Here is a 22,014-nt window from a genome sequence, read left to right as displayed (position 1 = left end):
AGCGAGAATGTGCCCCGCGAGAGGGATGGCTTGCTGGCGGATTAAACGGGCGCGATCATACTGCAACATTTGGCAAGCGTGGCGCTCCCGTCTCCAACCCGTAGCTTCGGCCCGAAGAAGCGAAGTTAAAAGATACTAGGAACCATGCAGTATCTTCCGGAAAACGCGTGGCGAAGGTGGCCGTCTGATCGGGGACGCGCTGGTAGCCCGTCGCAGGCCGGCACCCGTCCACATCCCACGCATGCGTTCCCTCGGGGGAACATCAGATCCCTCAGGGGAACGTCAGATGGCGCCTACCGCGCTTCATTTTGCTCTAGCTCTAAAAGCCTCATTTCCTCTGCGGATTATCCCGCTCGTGTGACCGGGACCTTATTCTCTATGAGTCTATCTAATCCCTTTTTAAAGCCATTTATTCTTGTGGTCATCACTACATCCTCTGGCAGAGAATTCCACATTTTAATTAAGCACTCTCTGTGTTGGGTAGTATTTCCTTTTGTCTGTCCTGAACCTACTGCTCATTCGCTTCATTGGATGGCCTCGAGTTCTAGTACTTGGAGAGAGAGGGAAAAAGTTCTTTGTCAACTCTCTTCACCCCATGCATAGTTTTATAAATCTCTGTTGTGTTCCCCTTATTCATCTCTTCTTTCTAAACTTTCTTGTTGGGGAAACTCTGTGCCTAGGCAATCCGAATTCCACACAGAGTTGAATTCTACACCCAATATAAGTTAGGCTGCCCAGGCGAGCCCGATCTCATGAGATCTTGGAAGCTAAGCGGGGCCTACCCTAGCAAGTACTTGGAAGGGAGACCTCCGAGGAACACCAGGGCTGGGAGGCAGAGACAAGCAATAATAAGCTACCTCTCTGAAATAGCTGGGCCCCACTAGGGATCGCCAGAAGTCAGCCATGACTTCCAGACACACACGTACACACACACAATCCAGGGGAAAAACCCAGTATAAGTCAGGCCAACTGAGCAGATGGGCATAATATCAGGTATAATTCTGTAATTTTTTTTAGCTTGAGAAGTTATGTGTTAGTTTGTGCAGGCCGTAGTCAAGAACCAGGAGTTGTGCAGGTCACTGAAATCCTGCCTTCCCACATTCTCGCTTCTGAGATCTTTGGTAGACATTGCTTGTATACTCTAAAAATTGCTTCCTGGACCCAATTTTTCTCCAGGCCAGTTTGGCTGGGGATCCTGGAAGATTTTTTTGTCATTTTCTGGGCATGGAACCAGGGTCACTGGGAGTGGTGGGGAGGTATGTGTGAATTTCCTGCATTGTGTAGGGGGTTGGACTAGATGACCCTTAGAAGTCCCTCCCAACTCTATGGTTCTGTGATTCTGTAAGCCACCTTGGGCACCAAAACTGATTTAGATTTGGATGAAACTCTGGAATGACCCTGAAGAGGACTGGGATTGTGGCAAGTTAACTCTTCCTTTCTGTAACACGGCTGGAGGGTTTTAGAGAAGGCGGAGAGAGACAAACCTGGAATGACCCAAGGTATACAGTAGAAGAGGTGGGGGTCATGGAGTGTTCAGAAACATTTCCTGGACCTGCAGAGTAAGAAGAAAAAGTTTCTATGAGACCTGAGGATATCAGGTTGGAGTCTATAGGTCAGGGTCCCCAATGCAGTGCCCAAGGGCATCAGGGTGACACTTTTTCTATCGCCCACCAAGTGTTTTTAAGAAGTGGGTGAGGCTGGGTGGGGCTTTTGCCTAGCAGGGCTTCTGATTGGCTGTTGGAGACCTCACTTGGCTGTGCATAGTTTGTAGTTGGCTCTGGCTCTTTTGGCAGCCATTTTGGAGTTGTGCCCACCATCCTGTGTCAGAATGCTAAAGGTGCCCACAAGCTTTAAATGGTTGGGCACTTCTGCCATAGATCCCTTCTGGTAATGGGAGTGCTTTGTCTGTCTGTCTGTCTGTCTCTCTCTCTCTCTCTCTCACTCTCTCTCAGAGCCAGGAGCCTTCCCCCTGACTCCAGATAGCTCAGTATTCTAAAAGCACAACATGAAAGACTGGACCACTGCAGAACTGTAACTTCTCTTCCTTTCTGGTCTCTCCCTCACAGGTACCTGCTCTACAACTTCCCAGTCACCTCCGCCATCTTGGGTGTGACCAGCAACTTTGTTTTCCTCAGCGTCCTTGTCCTTTTCAGCTATCTGCAGTGGATCTGGGGCAGTGTGTGGCCCCGAGACTCACTTTCTGTTCAGGTGGGAGACAAGACTTTGGCGGGGGGTGTGGGAGGAGGATGGTGGGGACCGTTGCGTATGAAAATCCCCTATGGTCAGGGTGCCTGACCTGAGGGAGATCTTTGAGTTGTTTCTCAGCACTTCCTCTTTATTGAAACTTCTGTGCCACATGGAACTCGTGAATTCTCAGTTTCTGTCCTGTGTTGAATTTTATTGTCTTAGGGAAGAAAAAGCAAGCTTCTAGTTGTGTTTCTTAAACAAATAATAGCCCAGGACTATGCCACCTATAACAGCCTAAAAAGAAGCCGTAAAGAAACTTAAACTTGAATTTTATTGTCTTAGGGAAGAAAAAGCAAGCTTCTAGTTGTGTTTCTTAAACAAATAATAGCCCAGGACTATGCCACCTATAACAGCCTAAAAAGAAGCCATAAAGAAACTTAAAGAAATAACAATACAACAGCATGGAACAGCAACATGTCAGTGTAAAAAGATTTAAAATCCCCAGAGTAAGAGCAAGTACAAACCTCGGTCAAAATGGAAAGAGGAAAAATAGCCTCCACTGAGTCCCCATCACCACTTAACCATGTGCCTGGCGGGTGGTGGAAGGAGTCTTTTCCCGGTACCTAGTACAATGTAACCTTGTTACCAGGCAAACCGCTGCAAAGAGGAAGTCCTGGAGCCAAGGTGCCACCATCAAAGAGACCCTGCCTCTAGCGGGACTCACAAAGAAACGCAATGAAGAGGTTAAACAGTATCAGATGAAACAAGAGGATGTGTTAATAGTAGGGTTGCCAGCCCCTGGGTGGCATCTGGAGATCTCCCTCTATTTACACTTGGTCTCCAGGTGACCAAGATCAGTTCCCCTGGAGAAAAGAGCAGCTTTGGAGGTTGGGCCCTGTGGCATCATACCCTGCTAAGGTCCCTCCCCCAAACCCCGCCCTCCCCAGGCTCCATCTCCCAAATCTTCAGGTATTTCTCATCCCAGAGCTGGCAACCCTATTTAATAACTAGTATAGACCTGGGAGAATAAAAACACCTGGTGCTTAAAAGCTTGTAAACCCAGTGCCAGGTGAGATTTCTGCAGGCAGGGAGTTCAGGGCACCCCCACCGAGAAGGCCCTGTCGCTGGTGTTCTTGACCATCTAGGCTGTGAAAGTGGTGGAACGCAGAGTGGGGCCTCTAAATCTCTGTCGCCTGGAGATCAGTTGTAATTCTGGGAGGTCTCCAGGCACCACCTAGAGCAGTGGTGGCGAACCTATGGCACGGGTGCCAGAGGTGGCACTCAGAGCCCTCTCTGTGGGCACCCGTGTCATCGCCCCAGCCAGGCCCAGACCATCATTAAAGTGTCGAATTTTCTGCCAAATAATTTGGCATTTGGGATTGCTTTCTTTACTTTCTTTGGATCATCGTAAATTAATGTATGGGTTGTTTTTTCTAAAGTAAAACCTCAGTATTCAGGTTAAATTGCCGTGTTGGCACTTTGCAATAAATAAGTGGGTTTTGGGTGGCAGTTTGGGCACTTGGTCTCTGAAAGGTTCGCTATCATTGACCTAGAGGTTAACAATAAATCTAAGGGACCACAGTGAACAAAGGAGTCCAATAGAACAAACACCGTATAATACTTCAGTACAGATTCAGATTATTGAAACCAGCCCATAACAAACTGTAAAGACAACACACCACAACAGTTAAGTATAATGCTATCTCAGTACAATATGTACTTATTTCACAAGTGTGGTAAAAGTCCCCAGTTGGTACAGAAAGGTCTGAAGATCCTTTGTAACAACAGTTCAAGAAGAGTCCAAGCGGTCAGCGCCCTATTCCGGAGTGGCAGGCACTTCCTAAGTCTTCATCAGGACCGAAAAAAATCATCAATGGAATGGAAGCCTTAAACAGTTCAGCCTGACAGTCCACAGTCACTTATTCAGGAATGCAGCCACTGGTTTGAAATTGACTAGACAGTGCTGTTGGTCTTTACAGTCTGTCATGTACTGGTTTCAATAATTTGAATTTGTATTGAACTATTGCACGGTGTTTGTTCTATTGGACCGCCTAGAGACTGGCAATCCTAGCATGTTGGCACCAGCACAGGTCTGGGCAGTGATGGTAGGCACCCACCATGCCTCTTGCTGCTGCTTCCCATGACCTGCCTTCAGCTGATCTGCTGCATCAGGCGACCCACTTGAGCGATTAACCAGCCGTTTCACAGTGGCCATTGCCAGCCTTGGTGGGCTAAAGGTGCCGCTTGCCATAGAAAAGACCTGGTGCTCCATCTGTAGGCACAGCTGTAATATCACCTCCCCATGCTTGGATGGCTGCTCCTCTCTCAGGAGAGCTTAGCCCCACCCAAGACAGGCTGACTCATCAATCCCTGATTTGATGTTCCATTGACCAGAAATTCCTTATCTGGATCGGGGTGTTGCCCTTTAGTCATCTCCAGGCAAGTGTTCAAAACCTTCACGGTCTTGCTTAACGCTGCTGGGGGAGAAAAAAGGAAGAGAGCGTCAGTTTTCACAACTGAGGCCGAAAGTCTGAGATGGTCTGTGCTGAAAAACCCAAAGAGGGCAGTGAGCAGAAGAAGGCCTACTGTACCCTATGGTCTCTCTGCCGCATTTCTTATCCCATCCTTCCTTCGAAGAGCACAGGAGTAGCATTCATGCCCTGACCTTGATAGCCCAAGCAAGTCCGATCTTGTCAGATCTCGGAAGCCGAGCAGGGTCGACCCTGGCAAGTACTCGAATGGGTGACCTCCTTGAAATACCAGAGGCGGGAGGACAGGGGCAGGCTTTACTCAGCCACCTCTCTGAATATCCTCCAGGCGCCCAGTAGGGGTCAGTCAACGAAGGTCGCCATGACTTCCAGGTACACATGCACACACATATGCACATGTAAAAAAGAAAAGTGTAGCATTCATGGCCCATTTTATCCTTGCAGCAAGGTAAGTTCGGTTGACAGAGTGACTGGCCCAAGTGAGGTTCATGGTGGAGTGGGAATTTGGCCTCGAGTCTCCCCAGGCCTAGTCTGGCACTGTAACCCTTTACAGCACTGTGCCGCTAGTGCTGAGCTACTGCAATGTCACTCTGTCCCTCTTTCTCTCTCCTTTAATTAAAAATACAAGTCCTGCAGCCCCTCCAAATGCTTGTCAGGATATGCTTAACACCAATGTGAACCAGACCATTACCCCTGAAATAAATGATGCACATTGAATATAATTTGCTTAATTGAAACCTAAGCGTCTAGTTTCAGTGGGGACGGCAAGGTGCGTGGTGGCAGGTGGAATTCAGACCAGGCTGTTCACTGCCCATCTTCTGTGCCCTCCTGTAGGTATCTGGAGACGAAGGATCTGGAGGGCAGCGAGAAGACATACGCAGGCGGGTTGTGATCCCCAAAGCAGGTAACGTGGATAGGGGAGCGGAGTCAAGAGGGTGGGGTCGTCTGTAGGGAGGGAGAGTGGATCAAGTACATTTTTGGAGGGTGCCTGTGTGCAAAGCCGGTGATAATCCCACTTTATGTAGTGCTCCCATGTTCTCTGTTTACCCATGGGGGGTGAGTACATGTCAGTACATTCCATCTATGGTGCAGTTCAGAAATTGCTCTAAACCCAGGGTCCCCAGCGTTTTCGAGCCTGTAGGGACCTTTGGAATTATGACAAAGTATGGTGGGTGGAGCCACAAAATGGCCGCCACAGCTTACCTTCAGTCACACAGTGAGGGTCCTTGTGCTGTTTGGTGTAGTGGTTAGGAGCGCAAACTCTGATCTGGGAGAACCGCATTTGATTCCCCACTCCTCCACATGCAGCTGCTGGTGTGACTGTGGGTCAGTCATAAGTTCTTTCAGAGCTGTTCTCTCAAGGGCAGCTCTCCAGAGAGCTCTCTCAGTCCCACCTCCCTCACAGGGTGTCTTGTTCTGGGGAAGGGAAAGGGATTGTAAGCCGCTCTGAGACTCCTTCTGGTAGTGAAGGGCAGGGTATAAATCCAGTCTCTTCTCTCTGTATGAGCAGCTGATGTTTTTTGAAAAATTTGCACAGCTAATCAGAAACCTTGTGGGCAAAGCCTAGCCTTGCCCACTTTCTAAACACACTTGGCAAGCCCCAAGAAATGTGTCAGCAAGCACTGTGGCACCCACAGGTACCATGTCGGGGACCCCTACAAATCAGTATTCAAGTAATCTAAACTATAACTTGGCCTGATTGGCCGTGGCAAGCCAGAACTGGAAACCACTATTGAGAGTGGGCTCACTAACCATCGTTGGTGCTAAGAGTGGTTTGCTGTGATTCCTGACTTGACAAACCAGAGTTAGGTCTGCTATTCTGCCTCCAGCAGCCACTTGCACCCAGAGGCCAGGGCCTTCTGAGCATATGGAGACCCGAAACAGACTAGCAGCTCTTAAACCATGGTTTGCCGCTTGATTTCAGCTTCCACCTCACACCATGGTTAAGAGCATAAGATGAGCCTTGCTGGAGCAGATCAGAGGTCTATCTAGTCCAGCATCCCGGTGCTACAACAAGGGCTAACCAAATTGTTTAGGCATTTACATCCTGCTGGTGGTTCAAAGTGGCTTACAAAAAAAAAATCAGACAAAAAAAATATGCTTAGCTTGACTCCAACATTGGTTTTGGACCCATCTCCCTTGGGGCTGCGGGTTATAAGCCCTTTTGCTTTTGCCATGTGGTCCATGCCAAAGGGTCATGTCTCTTGGAAGCCCCCAAGCAGGGAATGGAGACAGCTCTTCCCCTGAACAGGCATGGAATGGAGAGACTGAATGGCCCTGGAGCAAGGCAGGCTGAGTGGCCCCTGCAGCGCTCAGCAAAGCTGCTGGGACTCGGGTCCACTTGCTCCTGGCTGCCCAGGAGTCCTCAGGGTGGAGTCACACGGGAAACATTCCATGTGAGTTAAATAGCCAGCCTGCCTCTGCCCCTGAACAAGCCTTCTGTTACATTTTTATCTCGCCAAGGAACTCAGGTCAGCTTGCCCAGATGAGGATCTGAACCCAGGACTCCACGATCTTAGTTCAGCGCTCTTAACTACTACACCACTCTGGTTCTTATTATGGAGGCTTCCCAGAGCCAGCGTGGCTAATAGCCATGATTAGTCCTTTCCTGCTCAATTTAAGCTGAAGGCCACAAGTGTGTCTTGGGGCTCCGGATTCTATCAGGTGATCATGTATTGTGCAAAGAAGGGCATGGTTTTGCAGTGTGAACTAAGCTGACGTTAAGAAGCTGGAACATGAGACAAATGGTGCATATGCCAGTTTACCTCGTCATCAGCCACTCTCTCTCTCTCTCACACCCCTCCCACTGGTTCTGCAGGCCTTGAGGAGGCAGAGGACGTTCCCTCGGCACAGCCTGAAGACGTAGGGGCTGCTGAAGGCACAGAGCTGTCTGGAGCAGGTATGAGCCTTTATTTCGGTGGAACTTCAGTGGATCTCGGACCTCTTAGGGACACAAGTCAGCAGTGGGCTTGAACTGGAAGTCCGTCTTATTCAGCGTCCTTTTTCCCAAGGGCCTGTCCAGGTGCCCCAAAGAAGCTTGGCTGTGCATGAGAGAGAATACCGTTCAAGGCTGTGTGGTTTTTAAAATCCACGGGGTTAGGTTTGGGAAGGATTTAAGAGCCGGTGGTTGTCAGGAGTGAGAGTTTGCCCTGGAGCAGTCTGGCCATCTGGGTGGGCACCTCTGCCAAGGGCCTTGGCACCTCTGGGGGGGGGGGATGGATTCCACCATGAAATAGTTTCCAAACTTGGGGCGTAACTCGATGCAATGGCGGACAGCCCCAGTTGCATAATAAAGGGATGGAGATCTACTTTTTGCGCACAGGAGCATGCCGCTGTGGGGAGCGACAGCTGCTTCGCCCTCCTTACATATGGCTGCGCCATCAAGCCGCAGGATACTTCCGATACCCCCAGCCAGATGGTGCCCTTAATGATCTGGAAACACCTGGTGCTGTGCTGGTGCCGGAGTGGGAGGGGGAGTGGTCCTGTTCCATCCCTTAGAATGGAGGCCGCTAGAAGCCCCAGGGTGGGCGAGGGAAACAACAACTCTTTTTTTCAAGCTTCAGAAGTCACAGTTGTTTATGCATTCCTTGTAAGAGAATATTCTGATGTTCCGTACTGCACTGCTAATACTTTTGTTCTGCCCTTCCTTCAAGGAATTCAGGCAGTGAAATAGTTCTCCCCTGTTCCCATGTTACATCTATCAAGTAGGTTTCATTGAGGGAGTGATTGGCCTATGTGAGCTTCATGGCACTAAAACAGAAGGTTAAAATTCTGCGTCACCTGCATCATTTATTCGGAGTCGAGGGTTTTCCTGGTGCAGAACTGGTATCACTCCTGTTACTTTTGCATAATTCTACAATTCTGTTGCTCTTTGGCTTAATTCATTCTGGTATGGTTAGCCAATGAGGGAGGAGCCAGGCCACTGAATCCCCACCAAGTACTGGGCCACATTCACCTCTCTGGCTTCCATGATTGCAGGAGACACTTACAGTCTCTGAGAATCATTTTCTCAACCACAAGGCCTCAAAACTTCCTTGGAAGGGGGAGAGACTATGAGTTGAATTTTGCATGTGCTGCTGCCTTTTTACTTCTGCTGAATCTCCAAATACATTCTTGGGGGTTTTGAGAGCCAGTTTGGTGTAGTGGTCAGGAGCACGGACTCTAATCTCGGAGAACCAGGTTTGATTCCCCACGCCTTCACGTGCAGCTGCTGGTGTGACCCTGGGTCAATCATAAGTTCTTTCAGAGCTGTTCTCTCAGGAGCAGGTCTCGAAAGAGCTCTCTCAGCCCCACCTACCTCACTGGGTGTCTGTTGTGGGGAGGGGAAGGGAAAGGAGATTGTAAATTGCTTTGAGACTCCTTCGGGTAGTGAAGGGCGGGGTATAAATCCAGTCTCTTCTTTTTTTAAGTGGAACAGTTAAAACTGTCAATGGAACTTTATGCACGTGGCCCACACAGAGGTGGGCTCCTTGTCCTGACCCCTCCTTCTGACTCTTGATTACTCTTGATTTTACACAGTCGCTATGATGCAGGCCAAGAAGTGCAAACCTGGAGAACCTGATTCTGGATCAGAAGCCAGCTTAGGTAAAGGTGGGGTTGGGTAATGGTGGCTGCACCTCTGTGACCTCTGTGTAAAAGCCCCCCACCCTGTCATAGATCCATACCTATAGAGAGAGAACACAATGCCTTCCAGAGCTGTAGTCAACTTTTCCTTGCTAGGTGGGGCAGCAACATTCCTTATAGGTTATCAAAGAAATGGAATAATCAGTTGTTTTCTCATAATTCGTATTTATTTTTTGAAGCTTTTGCCGCCTTATAATGGACGTCTTTAAGTATCTGAAGGGCTGTCACTTAGAGGAGGGCAGGGAGCTGTTCCTGTTGGCAGCAGAGGACAGGACTTGCAAGAATGGGTTTAAATTACAGGTGGAAAGATACCAGCTGGATATTAGTTTTTTTTACAGTAAGAGTAGTTCAGCAGTGGAATCAGCTGCCTAGGGAGGTGGTGAGCTCCTCCACACTGGCAGTCTTGAAGCAGCGGCTGGACAAATGCTTGTCAGGAGTGCTTTAGGCTGTTCCTGCATTGAGTAGGGGGTTAGACTAGATGGCCTCTGTGGATATCCCAATTCTGTGAGTCTTCCTTAAGCTGCCCCTTGGCTCCCTTAGGCACTCTGCAGATCATTTAATTATTTTATTTTATGCCCCATCTTCCTTCCCAGTGGGGACCCAGGGTTGTTTGCATTGCTCTCCTCTGTATTATCCTCACAACAACCCTGTGAGGTAGCCTAGTTTGACACTAACCATTCCAATACACTGCCTCCTAAGCAAAAGTATGATGGTGATCTTAAAAAATTTGCCTTGAGCCAGGGGGAATTGTGGCTTGGCAGAAGTGGATGGGGATGGTTTTTGGAGTGCTATCACCGCCAGCCCCCGCTCCTGTTTTTTTTTTAACCAGATGCTTTTCCGTTCTAAATATCTCCCAATTTTTAGTTGGATCCTGTCATGTCACAAACATCCAATGATCCAGGTGTGTGGTATTGCAGATATTTGGAGTACTTGATAACCCCCCCCCCCCCCCCCCGGTTCTATGCTCCTAATGGCTTGACTGCTATCTAAGCATCTCTGGTCCTTTTGTTTCTGGAGCGAGAACTATGGAAGGTATTCCTCATTGCAACGAGTCATGTCATCATCTTCAGAAGAAGATCTGTTCTTTACTAACTGTAGTGACTGGACGTCACCAGATGAATGATTGAGGAGGGACTGGCTCAGTGGTAGAGCCTCTGCTTTGCACGCACAAGGTCCCAGGTGCAATCCCTGGCATCTCCAGTTAAAAGGACCAGGCAGTAGGTGACATGAAAGTCCCCTGCCTGAGACCCTGGAGAGATGCTGCCGGAGTCTTGAGTAGACAGTACTGACATTGGTGGACCAATGGGTCTGCTTCAGCATAAGGTAGCTTTCTGGGTATTTATGTGTCCGTGTGGTTTGCTTTGCATTATCTCATGAAAGTTTTTTTAAAAGGCCCAAGCCTTGATACTAAACATGAAAGAGGGTTAAGCTATTAATACCAATTAATTTTAATTACACCTTTTCATCCTCCTCCTGTGTATAATCACTAAAGTCTAGTGAACACCTAGCAAAAATACAGGGTAAGATTGCAAAAGGCACATATAGATTTACCTGATGGTATCTCCAAAAGAGAGGTCATATCATACAAAACCATCTTCCCAACAGAATGTGAAACTTAATCCAGCAAGATTTACTGGCTCGGTGCTCTGTAGATCAAATGATTCAGAATAATTTCGGTAAATTCCCAGGCAATGGTTAATTTATAGATTTTTTTGTCTATAACCTTAGAACGCACATGATGTAGACACACTGTGTTTGTCATGGCTTGAGGGTGATAAACTTATTATTAAAAAAACTGTACCCTGCCTTTCCACTTTAAAAGAGCAAGGGGGGGGGAATTCCCAGAGTAGCTTTCAAACTTAAAATTAAAATTTTAAGGAATCGTTTGAAAACGACAAAGCAAAATTAGCAATGCCAGTTCCTGCAGCAATCCAGAGGTTATAAAGCTTCAAAAGGTGATGATTATTTAAATGCACAGGCCTCTCCTGTAATGATGGCACCCCGGCAGATCTCCCTGCAGAAGGAGTTCAAAACATAAGAACAAGAGAAGCCAATCTTGGATCAGGCCAATGGCCCATATAGTCCAACACTCTGTCACACAGTGGCCAAAAATACCAGGTGCCATCAGGAGGTCCAGCAGTGGGGCAGGACACTAGAAGCCCTCCCACTGTTGCCCCCCCCCCCAAGCACCAAGAAGACAGGGCATCACTTGCCCCAGACCCAAGAGTTCCATCTATGCCTTGTGGCTAATAGCCACTGATGGACTTCTCCTCCATATGTTTATCTAATTCCCTCTTGAAGCAGTCCATGCTTGTAGCCGCCACCACCTCCTGTGGCAGTGAATTCCATGTGTTAATCACTCTTTGGGTGAAGAAGTACTTCCTTTTGTCTGTTCTAACCCGACTGCTCAGCAATTCCATTGAGTGCCCACGAGTTCTTGTATTGTGAGAAAGGGAGAAAAGTTCTTCTTTCTCTACCTGCTCCCATGCAGGTAGGTTGTGGAATGTTTTAAACATAGTCCAGGCCATTGTCATCTGCAGCAAGTACAGACCTGGGATGTGACTCCACAGGAGCAGTGCTCTTTCTGCACTGGTTACTTTAACCTGCATGGTTATTTGATAAAAGGCACCAGAAGGATCATTTTAGTTCTTAGTCCTTCAAGACTCCCTCATCCCAGCTTCTTGCCAGGTTCAGTTCAAGCCAGATGCCAAGTTTAATGTATAAAGTCCCTAAGCAAATACTTCCCCATCCATGCCAGCCATTTCAGTCTCAAACTGCTGTCCTTGATTTAGTTCACAGTTTCAGTTACTCTACTGCCCTCTCACTGCATTCCTGAGTTTTCCCCTTTGTCTGAAAACAGATGAGACCATTTGACTTGGGGAGATTTTTTTAAACATAAATGAAATTGCAGTGTCACATCGACCACACCAGACAAAATGCTCTTGAGGCTTCTTTGCGGTACTATTCTTTTAAATGTCCCTTTACTCTGTTGCTAGCTTATCTCCTATCATGTTGTCCTGAATCAACTGTTGGGGGGGGGGATTTTGTACTGCTTTTCACTTTGCTGCCAAAACAACTGTTCTGATTCCTTTATAGCATTCTTGTGGAATTACAATAGTAAACAAAATTAAATACAGTAGTGTTGTAAGGTGAAAAGTAATACGTAGGTCTTCCCCTCTCCTTAAAAAAGGACTGATAAGGGGAGGGCTCTTCTCAACCTGCCGTCTGTTGCATAGAAGAAGAATCTGTGTATGCGTGTAAATGGCCATCACGTCACTTCCGACTCATGGGGACCCTGTGAATCACTGACCTCCAAAATGCCCTGTCATTAACAGCCTGGCTCCGCTCTTGCAAGCGGAGGGCCCTTGTAGCTTCCTTGACTGAGTCCCTCCATCCCATGCTGGGTCTTCCTCTCTTCCTGTTGCCTTCAACTTTCCCTGGCATTGCTGTCTCTTCCAGTGACTCTCGTCTTCTCAGAATGTGACCAAAGTACCATAGCCTCCGTTTGGTCATTTTAACTTCTAGGGGAGAGTTCAGGCTTGGTTTGGTCTCGAAATTGCTTATTTGTCTTTGTGGCAGTCCTCGAGAAGAAGAATCTGTTTCAAAAGGTACTGTACAGAACACGTTTCTCCTTGTTTTTCTGTAGAGACAGATTTTGAGTCTGTGGACAATTCGTCGCTGCTCACAGAGGCCAACTTCCCAGCTGCTTCCCAGGAGAGGGATCCCTCAAGCCTGCTGCCGTCAGAAGGAAGGGCCCCTTCGCCGGGGGCAGAAATCCGCCAGAGAACTGTTTGCTCCAGTTCCTGAGAGGTCCTGGTTGCTCAACCTCCCTCCCCTTGGTATTTGCACTTCTAATAGCATACGCCCTGCACAGGCCTTGCTTGCCCCAGGGAAGCTGCGGCTCCCAGCTTGTGTTTACATTCCAGCCGTTTTTTTCCCTTAATGCCCGGAGACACTGTAACTTAATAAAATTTATCTGCTAACGGTTAAGGTGAACCGGTGTGTACTGAGTGGGTGGGTCAGGGGAAGGTAGGGGAGGGGCTGTAGGTTGGAGGAAGAGCCTCTGCTTTGCATGCAGAAGGTCCTGGGTTCAATCCCCAGCATCCCCTGTTAAAAGGACCAGGCAGTAGGTGATGTGAAAGACCTCCACCTGAGACCCTGGAGAGCAGTTGCCAGCCAGTCTGAGTAAGCAGGGGTATCAAACATAAGGCCCCGGGGGCCAGAACCGGCCCGTTCAGGGCTCTTACCCGGCCCGCAAGCAACTGGTACATATGGAAATGTAATGTACTCCCCCTTTTGTGGTATCCATTGGAAAAAAATCTAGTCTTCCATGTGATTACATACATTTATTGGGGCTTTTGTGGGTTCCCCAGTAAATCAACTGCTTTTGTTTGTATTTTGAAGAAGAGAAGAAGAGATTGGATTTATACCTCGCCCTTCACTTGGAGTCTCAGAGCAGCTTACAGACTCCTTTCCCTTCCCCTCCCCACAACAGACACCCTGTGAGGTAGGTGGGGCTGAGAGAGCTCTTTCAAGAACTGCCCTTTCAAGGACAGCTCTTGTCAGAACTATGGCTTGCCCAAGGTCATCCAGCAGCTGCAAGTGGAGGAGTGGGGAATCAAACCTGGTTCTCCCAGATTAGAGTCCGCACACTTAACCACAACACCGAACTGAGTTAAAAACAATATTGTTAGAAGAAGAAGAGTTTGGATTTATACCCCGCCCTTCACTACCCAAAGGTGTCTCAGAGCGGCTTACAAACTCCTTTCACTTCCCCTCCCTACAACAGACACCCTGTGAGGTAGGTGGGGCTGAGAGAGCTCTTTCAAGAACTGCCCTTTCAAGGACAGCTCTTGTCAGAACTATGGCTTGCCCAAGGTCATCCAGCCAGGTGCAAGTGGAGGAGTGGGGAATCAAACCCGGTTCTCCCAGATTAGAGTCCGCACACTCAACCACTACACCAAACTGGGTTTGCTTGTGTCCTTTATAAAGTTTATGTCTCTGGTACCTGGCATTGCATTTTATGGCACACATGGCCCAGCCCAATACATTTATGTCAGATCCGTAACAAATGTTTGACACCTCTGGAGTAGAGAATACTGACCTCAATGGACCAGTGGTCTGATTCGGTAGAAGGTAGCTTCATGCGTATGCAAGGTGTGCTTGCTGCAGATGAAAATTGCACGGACTGTGTTTAAAAAAGTTCTGCAACCTACCTGCCTTAGGGACATTATCTATTTCCTCATTTAACACAAAACTACTTTGAGAATATACAAAATATTGCCCGCACATTATGTGGTTTATGAGTCATGAAGACTAGAAACTTCCATTTTAAAACATGAAAGCAGAGGTTTTTTTAAGATGGTGATATGAAGCTACCTTATATCAAGTTGGCTACTGGCCTGTCTGGCGCAGTGTTGTCTCCTCTGATTGGCCAGTGGTTCTCTGGCATCTCAAGCAGAGGCGTATCCTCCCTCCCCAACAGCTGCTAACAGATCCTGTAACTGGTGATACTGGAAACTGAGCAGAGGATCTCCTGTGCAGGTGTGTTGCAATTCTGTGGGACTGCAACCAGTATGAAATGTGGTGTTTGGGCATGGAATTTAGTTTCCTGGAGAAAATCTGTGTGTGTTTTTTTTCATTTAGTGAAGCAAGTTTAGTGTTTAAGATTGAGAGCACATGCTTGAAAGAGGTGTAGGTGATGGCTCTGAAGCCAAAGCTGTCCGAATAAATATTTCAGATGGTGTGAGGAGAGCAAAGGGGCCAGTTATCCTCCATTGTGCGCCACAGAAAACATATGTAGATGCAGCCAGTGTGTATAGCTTTGCGCACTGTATCAACAAGAGCACAGTGTCCAGATCACATGATGGCACTGCTTTACCCTGCTCTAGTTAGACCTCACCTAGATGGAGCATTGTGTTCAGTTCTGGGCACCACAATTTAAGACGGATATAGACAAACTGGAACATGTCCAAAGGAGGGCAGTGAAGATGGTGAGGGGTCTGGAGACCAAGCCCTGTGAGGAAAGGTTGGAGGAGCTGGGTATGTTTAGCCTGGAGAGGAGACGACTGAGAGGTGACATGGTAACCATCTTCAAGTACTTGAAGGGCTTCCTTGGGAGGTGGTGGGCTCTCCTTCTTTGGAGGTTTTCAAGCAGAGGCTAGATGGCCATCTGACAGCAATGCTGATTCTGTGAACTTAGGCAGATCATGAGAGGGAGGGGCAGGAAGGGTTGCATCAGTGCTTGGTTCTTGTGGCCCTTTCTTACACACCCAGGGAAATCCTGATCGCCACTTGGGGTCAGGAAGCAATTTTTCTCCAGGCCAGTTTGCCCGGGGATCTTGGAGGGTTTTTTGTCATCTTGGAACAGGGGTCTCTGGGGGTGAGGGGTGGTATTTGTGAATTTCCTGCATCGTGCTGGGGTTGGACTAGATGAACCTGGAGGTCCCTTCCAACTCTATGATTCTGTGATTCTGAACACTGTCTTCATGCACAGTTTTAACCCTTGGGGGCGTTTTTAATTTTGTTTTTGGCATTTGAGAGGCCTATGTTTTGGTGGCAAAGCACCTGCTTTGCTCGCAGAAGGTCCTAGGATCAGTTCCTGGTATTTCCTGTTCTCTGGCAGCAGATATGGGGGGGGGGGAGAAGTGTTTCTACACCTGACTCCCTGGAGAGCCACTGTTTATGGCAACTTCAACTGCAGACAGGCTTCGCCCAGCCCTGGTGGTGTCTGTTCTGTTTCTTGGCTGCCTGCTGCTTTCTGGATTAATAGGATTTTTTTTCTGAGCAGTCCAGAGGGTCCCACCCAATTGGATTCTTGTCAATTTGGCTTGGGGGAAAGATCAGGGTCCCTCCCTGCTGGGAAGGGGGGGGGAGGTGTCTGCATTCCACAGGTGGCTAGTAACCATCGGGTCGGATTCCAAGCTGGTGGTGGTTGTAACCCCATTGCTCCACGCCCTGCGGTGAGGAAGTCTGCGCCTCCTTCGATGGCTGGACACAGCGGGCAGTGCTCCATTCCAGCGATGATGTATGTGGATCATGTGTCTTTCCGGAACTGGCAGGATGCTTCATTGGTATGCTAAAAGTCTGTGATGGAATGTGGATGAAATGCGTTGCTAGAACACGAAAATGCTCTCAGCAGTACCTGCCCCTGCTTGTTGCTTTGGAAACCTTGGGGGGGGGGTGGAGATCAGAGAGGGGGGACGTAATTTAACACTTGCACTTTAGGGAACTAAGTTTTTGAAATGCTTAATAGGCAGCTTGTGTCTTCAAAAAAAAACCCAAACACAAAGCAGGGATAATAAGAGCGTAATAGTTGTAGTTGAAAAGACGAAGGATTCTAGCCTTTTTGCCAGCCACGACCAGCAAGGTGCTTCGGGGAACATTATAAGTGGGGCATGAAGGCTGCAGCCTTCCCCTGTTTCTTGTCCTTAGTATTTCTTTACTTCAAAGGTAGAGCTGCCTGTGAACATGGAGGCTTTAGTACAGATAATTGCATTGCTACTGCCCATCGGTTTCATCAGATGCCCTCAGAGTTCTAGTATTTTGGGAGAGGGGGGGAAGAAGTTCTCTTTGTCAACTCTCTCTACCCCCCATGCATACTTTTGTAAACCTCTATCATGTCCCCCCTTAGTCGTCTCTTTTCCATACTGAAGAGTCCCAGACTCTTCAGCCTTTCCTTCATAGGGAAGGTGTTTCAACGTCCTACTCATCTTGGTTTCCCTCCTCTGTACTTTTCCCCAGCCCTGCAGTGTCCTTTTTGAGATATGGTAACTAGAATTGTTCCCTGCATCTGCTTACCCTTTAGTTGATGACTGGCAAGTCAGTCTTCCCGTTGGCCTGGTCCCCTTCCTAGGTGGAAGAGGATCAGATAACCATGGCTAATTAGCTGCTGACATACAAATGGATACTGTCTACTGAATCCCCTCTTGAGGCACCTAAGCTAGTGGCTGTTGGAGCACCAGGTGGCAGTGAATTCCACAAGTGTCATGGAGCTGAGCGGCTGTCTCCTAACACCGTAGTGATCCTTGGCCAGATGGGAAAGGAATCACCAACACGCCTGTTCCAGCTGGTTGAAACCGGAGGAGACCAGGGCCCTGCGGGACCTTACGCAATTCCGCAGGGCCTGCAAGACGGAGCTCTTCCGCCAGGCTTTTAAGTAGGAGCCGCCACTGCCGCTATACCATCACCGCATAGCCATCTGGCAACGTGAACTGGCCTGGGAATGAGAACGGACATGGGGAAGACCGATCAAGAATGAGGCAGTAGCGCCACCTGAAACATTGTATTAGAGCCCCCCGCCTCGGATGTTATTATGTGAGCACTGGTTTTAAAGGTAAAACGTAACTTGACTGTTTTATTGGTTTTATCGTTGTGTATGCTATTTGCCTCCTGTTAGCCGCCCTGAGCCCAAGTGGAAGGGCCGGGATATAAGTTTAATAAATAAATAAATAAAAATTGAAAATGCCATGGTGGTTGGTGTCCAAACCTGCCGGGAGGTCCAGCAGTCACAGTCTTTCTCCTGGTAGAAGTAGTCAGGGGCTTAATTTGCATGTCACATGAACACAGGAAGCTGCCGTATGCTGAATTGGACCCTTGGTCCATCAAGGTCAGTATTGTCTACTCAGACTGGCAGCAGCTCTCCAGGGTCTCAGGCAGAGGATCCTTCACTCTTCCTGCCACCAGATCCTTTTGAATGGAGATACTGGGGATTGGACCTGGGACCTTCTGGTAGCAAAGCAGAGGCTCTGCCACAGAGCCACAGAACCAAAATTTGTTAGGGGCTGGTAGCTGTTGGTGCGCGCGCTCACTCTGTCCGTTCCCTTGTGTGGCAGCCTGAGATTGGAAGTTGCTGGAGACTTCCATTTGGGGCGAGGTCCAGAGCCAGGTGCCCTAAGGGACTGGGGTGTTGATTTCTTGGTTAAAGGGGTCGTTTCGTAGAAAAAGAGCTAGGGGAACTCATTAGCATAACTCATTAGCATATGCCACACCCCCTGACATCGCCGGACGTGTGTCATAAGGCCACACCCCCTGACATCACCAGAAGTGTGTCATAAGGCCACACACCCCGCCCCCAACGGTCCCGGCCGCCGGCGCCGGCCTTGCATTACCCTCCCTCTTCTCCTGCCTTCTCCTGGCTGAATGAGGGCCGGAAGCGGGGCAGCCGGAAGCAGGGGGCGGGGCTTCGTCATGTGCCCCGCCCCCCGTACCTCACCCGGGGGGAACTGCGATCCCCCCCCGAAATGACCTCTGCTTGGTTCCCATTAAAAGGACTTTTGAATAGGCTGAAGCTGTGGTCAAGAATCCCAATTCCTGGGAAAGACACTGATCTCCATTTAAGGCACCAATCTTCTCGTGTCTCTCCAACCTGGAGTTAGCAGAAGTGGCCACTTCAGCATGTGGGAGAAAAGGCAGAGGGGATGAGTCCCCCCCCCCCCATTCATCAGGTCTCTGCCCATCAGAAACAAGCATCGGTTTGATCACGGCAGCTGAACTGTGTGCTGGCAGAGCAGCTTCAGTTCCAAACCAAGGCTGGAAACTCCTTTGGGATGAGGTCTAATAATGGCTTTCCCCCAAGCAAGTCTGGAGCTGCCGGGGCCTCACTCACTCAAGCGCCTTGCCCAGCAAGGAGTTATTACGTACCCAAAGTATGTCTGGACCTGGATCCTGTTCCCCGGCATCTGGGGCTTTCTGCTGAGGGGAGAGGGAGGGCTTTCTGCCTTTCCACATGGGCTGTGGTGTGTGTCTTGTGTCCTTTCCTCTGTGCCTGCTGGTGGACTTGCCCCTCCCCTGTCAACACCTGTTGCTTATCCTCTGCTCATCCCCTGTCAGTCCCAACCGCAACTGACAGGCCTTGAGTAAGGCAAGACTTTGGAACAAAATGTATGCGACCAAACCTCTGTTCTAAAGTGATGTAAAGACAATGGAATTCTCGGCGCAGTTTCTGCCAAGCGCATAATGCAGAATGGGCATGGGGGAGCTGGGGCTTTGGAGTCTTTGGTCCTCTTTTGAAGCTCAATCACACTTGCTGGATGATTCACCCTCGTCCAAAGCCCCCGATTTGCTGGCATCTGCATTCGTTCAGGATGGAATGCAGCCTTGCTGATGCTGAGTCAGAAAATTCACGGCGATGACTCGGCACAAGTGAACCGCAGGCTCGTTTTCCTTAAAAATGTGTCAATCGTATTGTCTGTCTCTAATTCTCTGAAAACTAATTAAACGTTCCTCTGTCCTAGATCACGTCCCTTCTGGCATATCCTGAAGCATTTATTTTTTAATTACGATTGAACGTCTTTTCCTCTGACTCAGACCTAAAAACCCAACCTGCTTTTATGTTTCTCTGAATTTTAAAATGGGGGTCCAAGAGATCTTTGGGCCAAGGGGGGATAATTGGGAACAAAATAATTTGAAATGTGGAATGTGAAAAATCTGGTGTAGGGATAACAAATTGCTGGAAGAGTGGGAAGGCTTATGTAGATGTTTATCGCCTGAGTTGGGGTGGGTGGGTGTCTTCCTCTATCATATCCTCACAAGAAGAAGAGATTAGATTCATACCCTGTACTGGTTTTTATCTTTTATATTGTGATGGCCATTGGCCATATGCGATAAACTTTGAACTGAGCAGATTTATACCCCACCCTTCACTACCTGAAGGAGTCTGAGTGGCTTAAAATCCCTTCCCCTCCCCACAACAGACACCCTGTGAGGTAGGTGGGGCTGAGAGAGCTCAGGAACTGCCCTTGAGAGAACAGCTCTGAGAGAACTTGTAACTGACCCAAGGTCACACCAGCAGCTGCATGTGGAGCAGTGGGGGATCAAACCCGGTTCTCCCAGATTTGAGTCCACATTCCTAACTACTAAGCCACTACAATCTGTGCTCCTAACCACTACACCAAACTGGCCTTGTAAGGTAGGTTAGGCTGTGAGAAAGTAACTGGTCCAGTATTACCCATTGCGCTTCCATGACAGAGTGGGGGTTTGAGCCTGGGTCTCCAAGATCCTTGCCTGACACACTAACCACTACACTGCCATGCAGACAGTAATGGGAAAAGCAGATGACCAAATCTTTTCCCCCAATAAATCAGATTTAGTTGAGCGTTTATGTTTTCACTACACCTAAAAATCAGTTTTCAATGTGCTTTTGTGATGAGTGCAGTTAGGTCCTTCCTGGTTTGGCACAGGCTGAGTACTTCTGAGAATGTGCCGAGTGCCTTTTCTATCTGCAGCAGTTGTGTTTGTGTGAGGAGGGGGTTAATTTATGAGCACACACAGTTAACCCTCTAGTTAAAAGCATCTCTGGCAGCAGGTAAGCCCCGCTTGCTCCTTGGGAGAAAAGCAATGGCAAACCTAGACAGCATAAGTAGAGACATCACCCTGCCAACAAAAGTTTGTATGGTCAAAGCAATGGTATTCCCAGTAGTCATGTATGGCTGCGAGAGTTGGACTATAAGGAAGGCCGAGCGCCGAAGAACAGATGCTTTTGAACTATGGTGCTGGAGAAGACTCTTGAGAGTCCCCGGGACTGCAAGAAGATCAAATCAGTCAATCCTAAAAGAAATCAACCCTGACTGTTCCCTGGAAGGCCAGAGACTGAAGCTGAAGCTCAAATACTTTGGCCACCCAATGAGAAGGGAGCACTCACTGGAGAAGACCCTGATGCTGGGAAAGACTGAAGGTCAAGGAAGACGGGGACGGCAAAGGATGAGATGGTTAGACAGTATTATCGAGGCAATGAACATGAAATTGGGCACGACAGAAGACAGGAGGGCCTGGTGTGATGTGGTCCATGGGGTCGCAAAGAGTTGGACTTGACTGAGCAACTGAACAACAAGCCCTGCTGTGCCCATTAAGAGCTAGGGTAACTGGGCTAGAGAGGTGACTTGGTTTGTGTGTTTATGTGAGCAAAGTGTTGTAAAGTGCACAAGCATAACCATGTGGGATTGGGCCAATGGATCCATCTAGTCCAGCATCCACTTTCTCACAGTGGCCAACCTTTCCTTTTATACCCTTCTATGCTCATTGATTCACAGATCTTGAGCAGCAGCTGATACTTCTTTTTGTTTTGGATGAAAAGGCTCACAGTGGCCAACCTTTCCTTTTATACCCTTATATGCTCATTGATTCACAGATCTTGAGCAGCAGAAGATACTTCTTTTTGTTTTGGATGAAAAGGCTAAAAGGACTGAGACAAATTTTGCAGTTGCTAGAGTAAATTTAGGATCCTTATCGTTGAGCAAAATAGCCAGGGTTTCCAGAGTGTGGGGGTACAGCTGGTTGATTAAAGGCTTAATGTGGTGATCCCTTATATTCTCAAAGAACCTGCGTTCAAGCAGGGCATGGAAGGATGTGTCTGTCCTATTAAGGCCACAAGGGCAGGTTCTATCAGAATCGGGCCTATTCAAAAAATTTCCCCTATAAAACCATTGTGGGAATAATATTCAGTCTTATCAAAAAGTTCTACAGTAATGTGGGATGGTAAGAGAGTACATATGGGGGGGGGGTAAAGATCTTGGGGAAGAAAGACCAAAAGAAAGGGGAGAGCAAACTCTGTGGGCTCTCAGGATCAAACTACTTTAATCAACTTCTAGGACACGTTTTTTGATCAGAGGAAATGCTTTGGATTTGCCCATCTCAAAAATATCATCAATCGACATTCCAACTATCGTCAGTTTTTCATCCAGGATCCAGGGCTTTCATCCAAGTCAATTCGTGGGTA

At 48.3% G+C, this 22,014-nt stretch overlaps 1 protein-coding gene across 1 annotated transcript in view; it reads left to right on the top strand.

Moving 5' to 3' along the window:
• Positions 1 to 13,289, top strand: part of BSCL2 (Berardinelli-Seip congenital lipodystrophy 2 (seipin)) — a 37,257-nt gene extending 23,968 nt beyond the window's left edge. The window contains exons 6-11 of the mRNA XM_015412178.1: positions 217 to 226; positions 1,984 to 2,208; positions 5,511 to 5,580; positions 7,495 to 7,575; positions 9,195 to 9,260; positions 12,946 to 13,289. Coding sequence (XP_015267664.1) covers positions 217 to 226; positions 1,984 to 2,208; positions 5,511 to 5,580; positions 7,495 to 7,575; positions 9,195 to 9,260; positions 12,946 to 13,106 — 613 coding nt within the window. The 3' untranslated portion in view covers positions 13,107 to 13,289. The remainder of the gene's footprint in view (positions 1 to 216; positions 227 to 1,983; positions 2,209 to 5,510; positions 5,581 to 7,494; positions 7,576 to 9,194; positions 9,261 to 12,945) is intronic.
• Positions 13,290 to 22,014: the final 8,725 nt, after the last annotated feature.

Source organism: Gekko japonicus, unplaced genomic scaffold (assembly GCF_001447785.1).
Source record: "Gekko japonicus isolate JY-2015 unplaced genomic scaffold, Gekko_japonicus_V1.1 scaffold2386, whole genome shotgun sequence".
Lineage (NCBI taxonomy): Eukaryota > Metazoa > Chordata > Lepidosauria > Squamata > Gekkonidae > Gekko > Gekko japonicus.
Note: the sequence above shows the minus strand (reverse complement) of the source record. Positions and strands in the feature narration are given on the sequence as shown.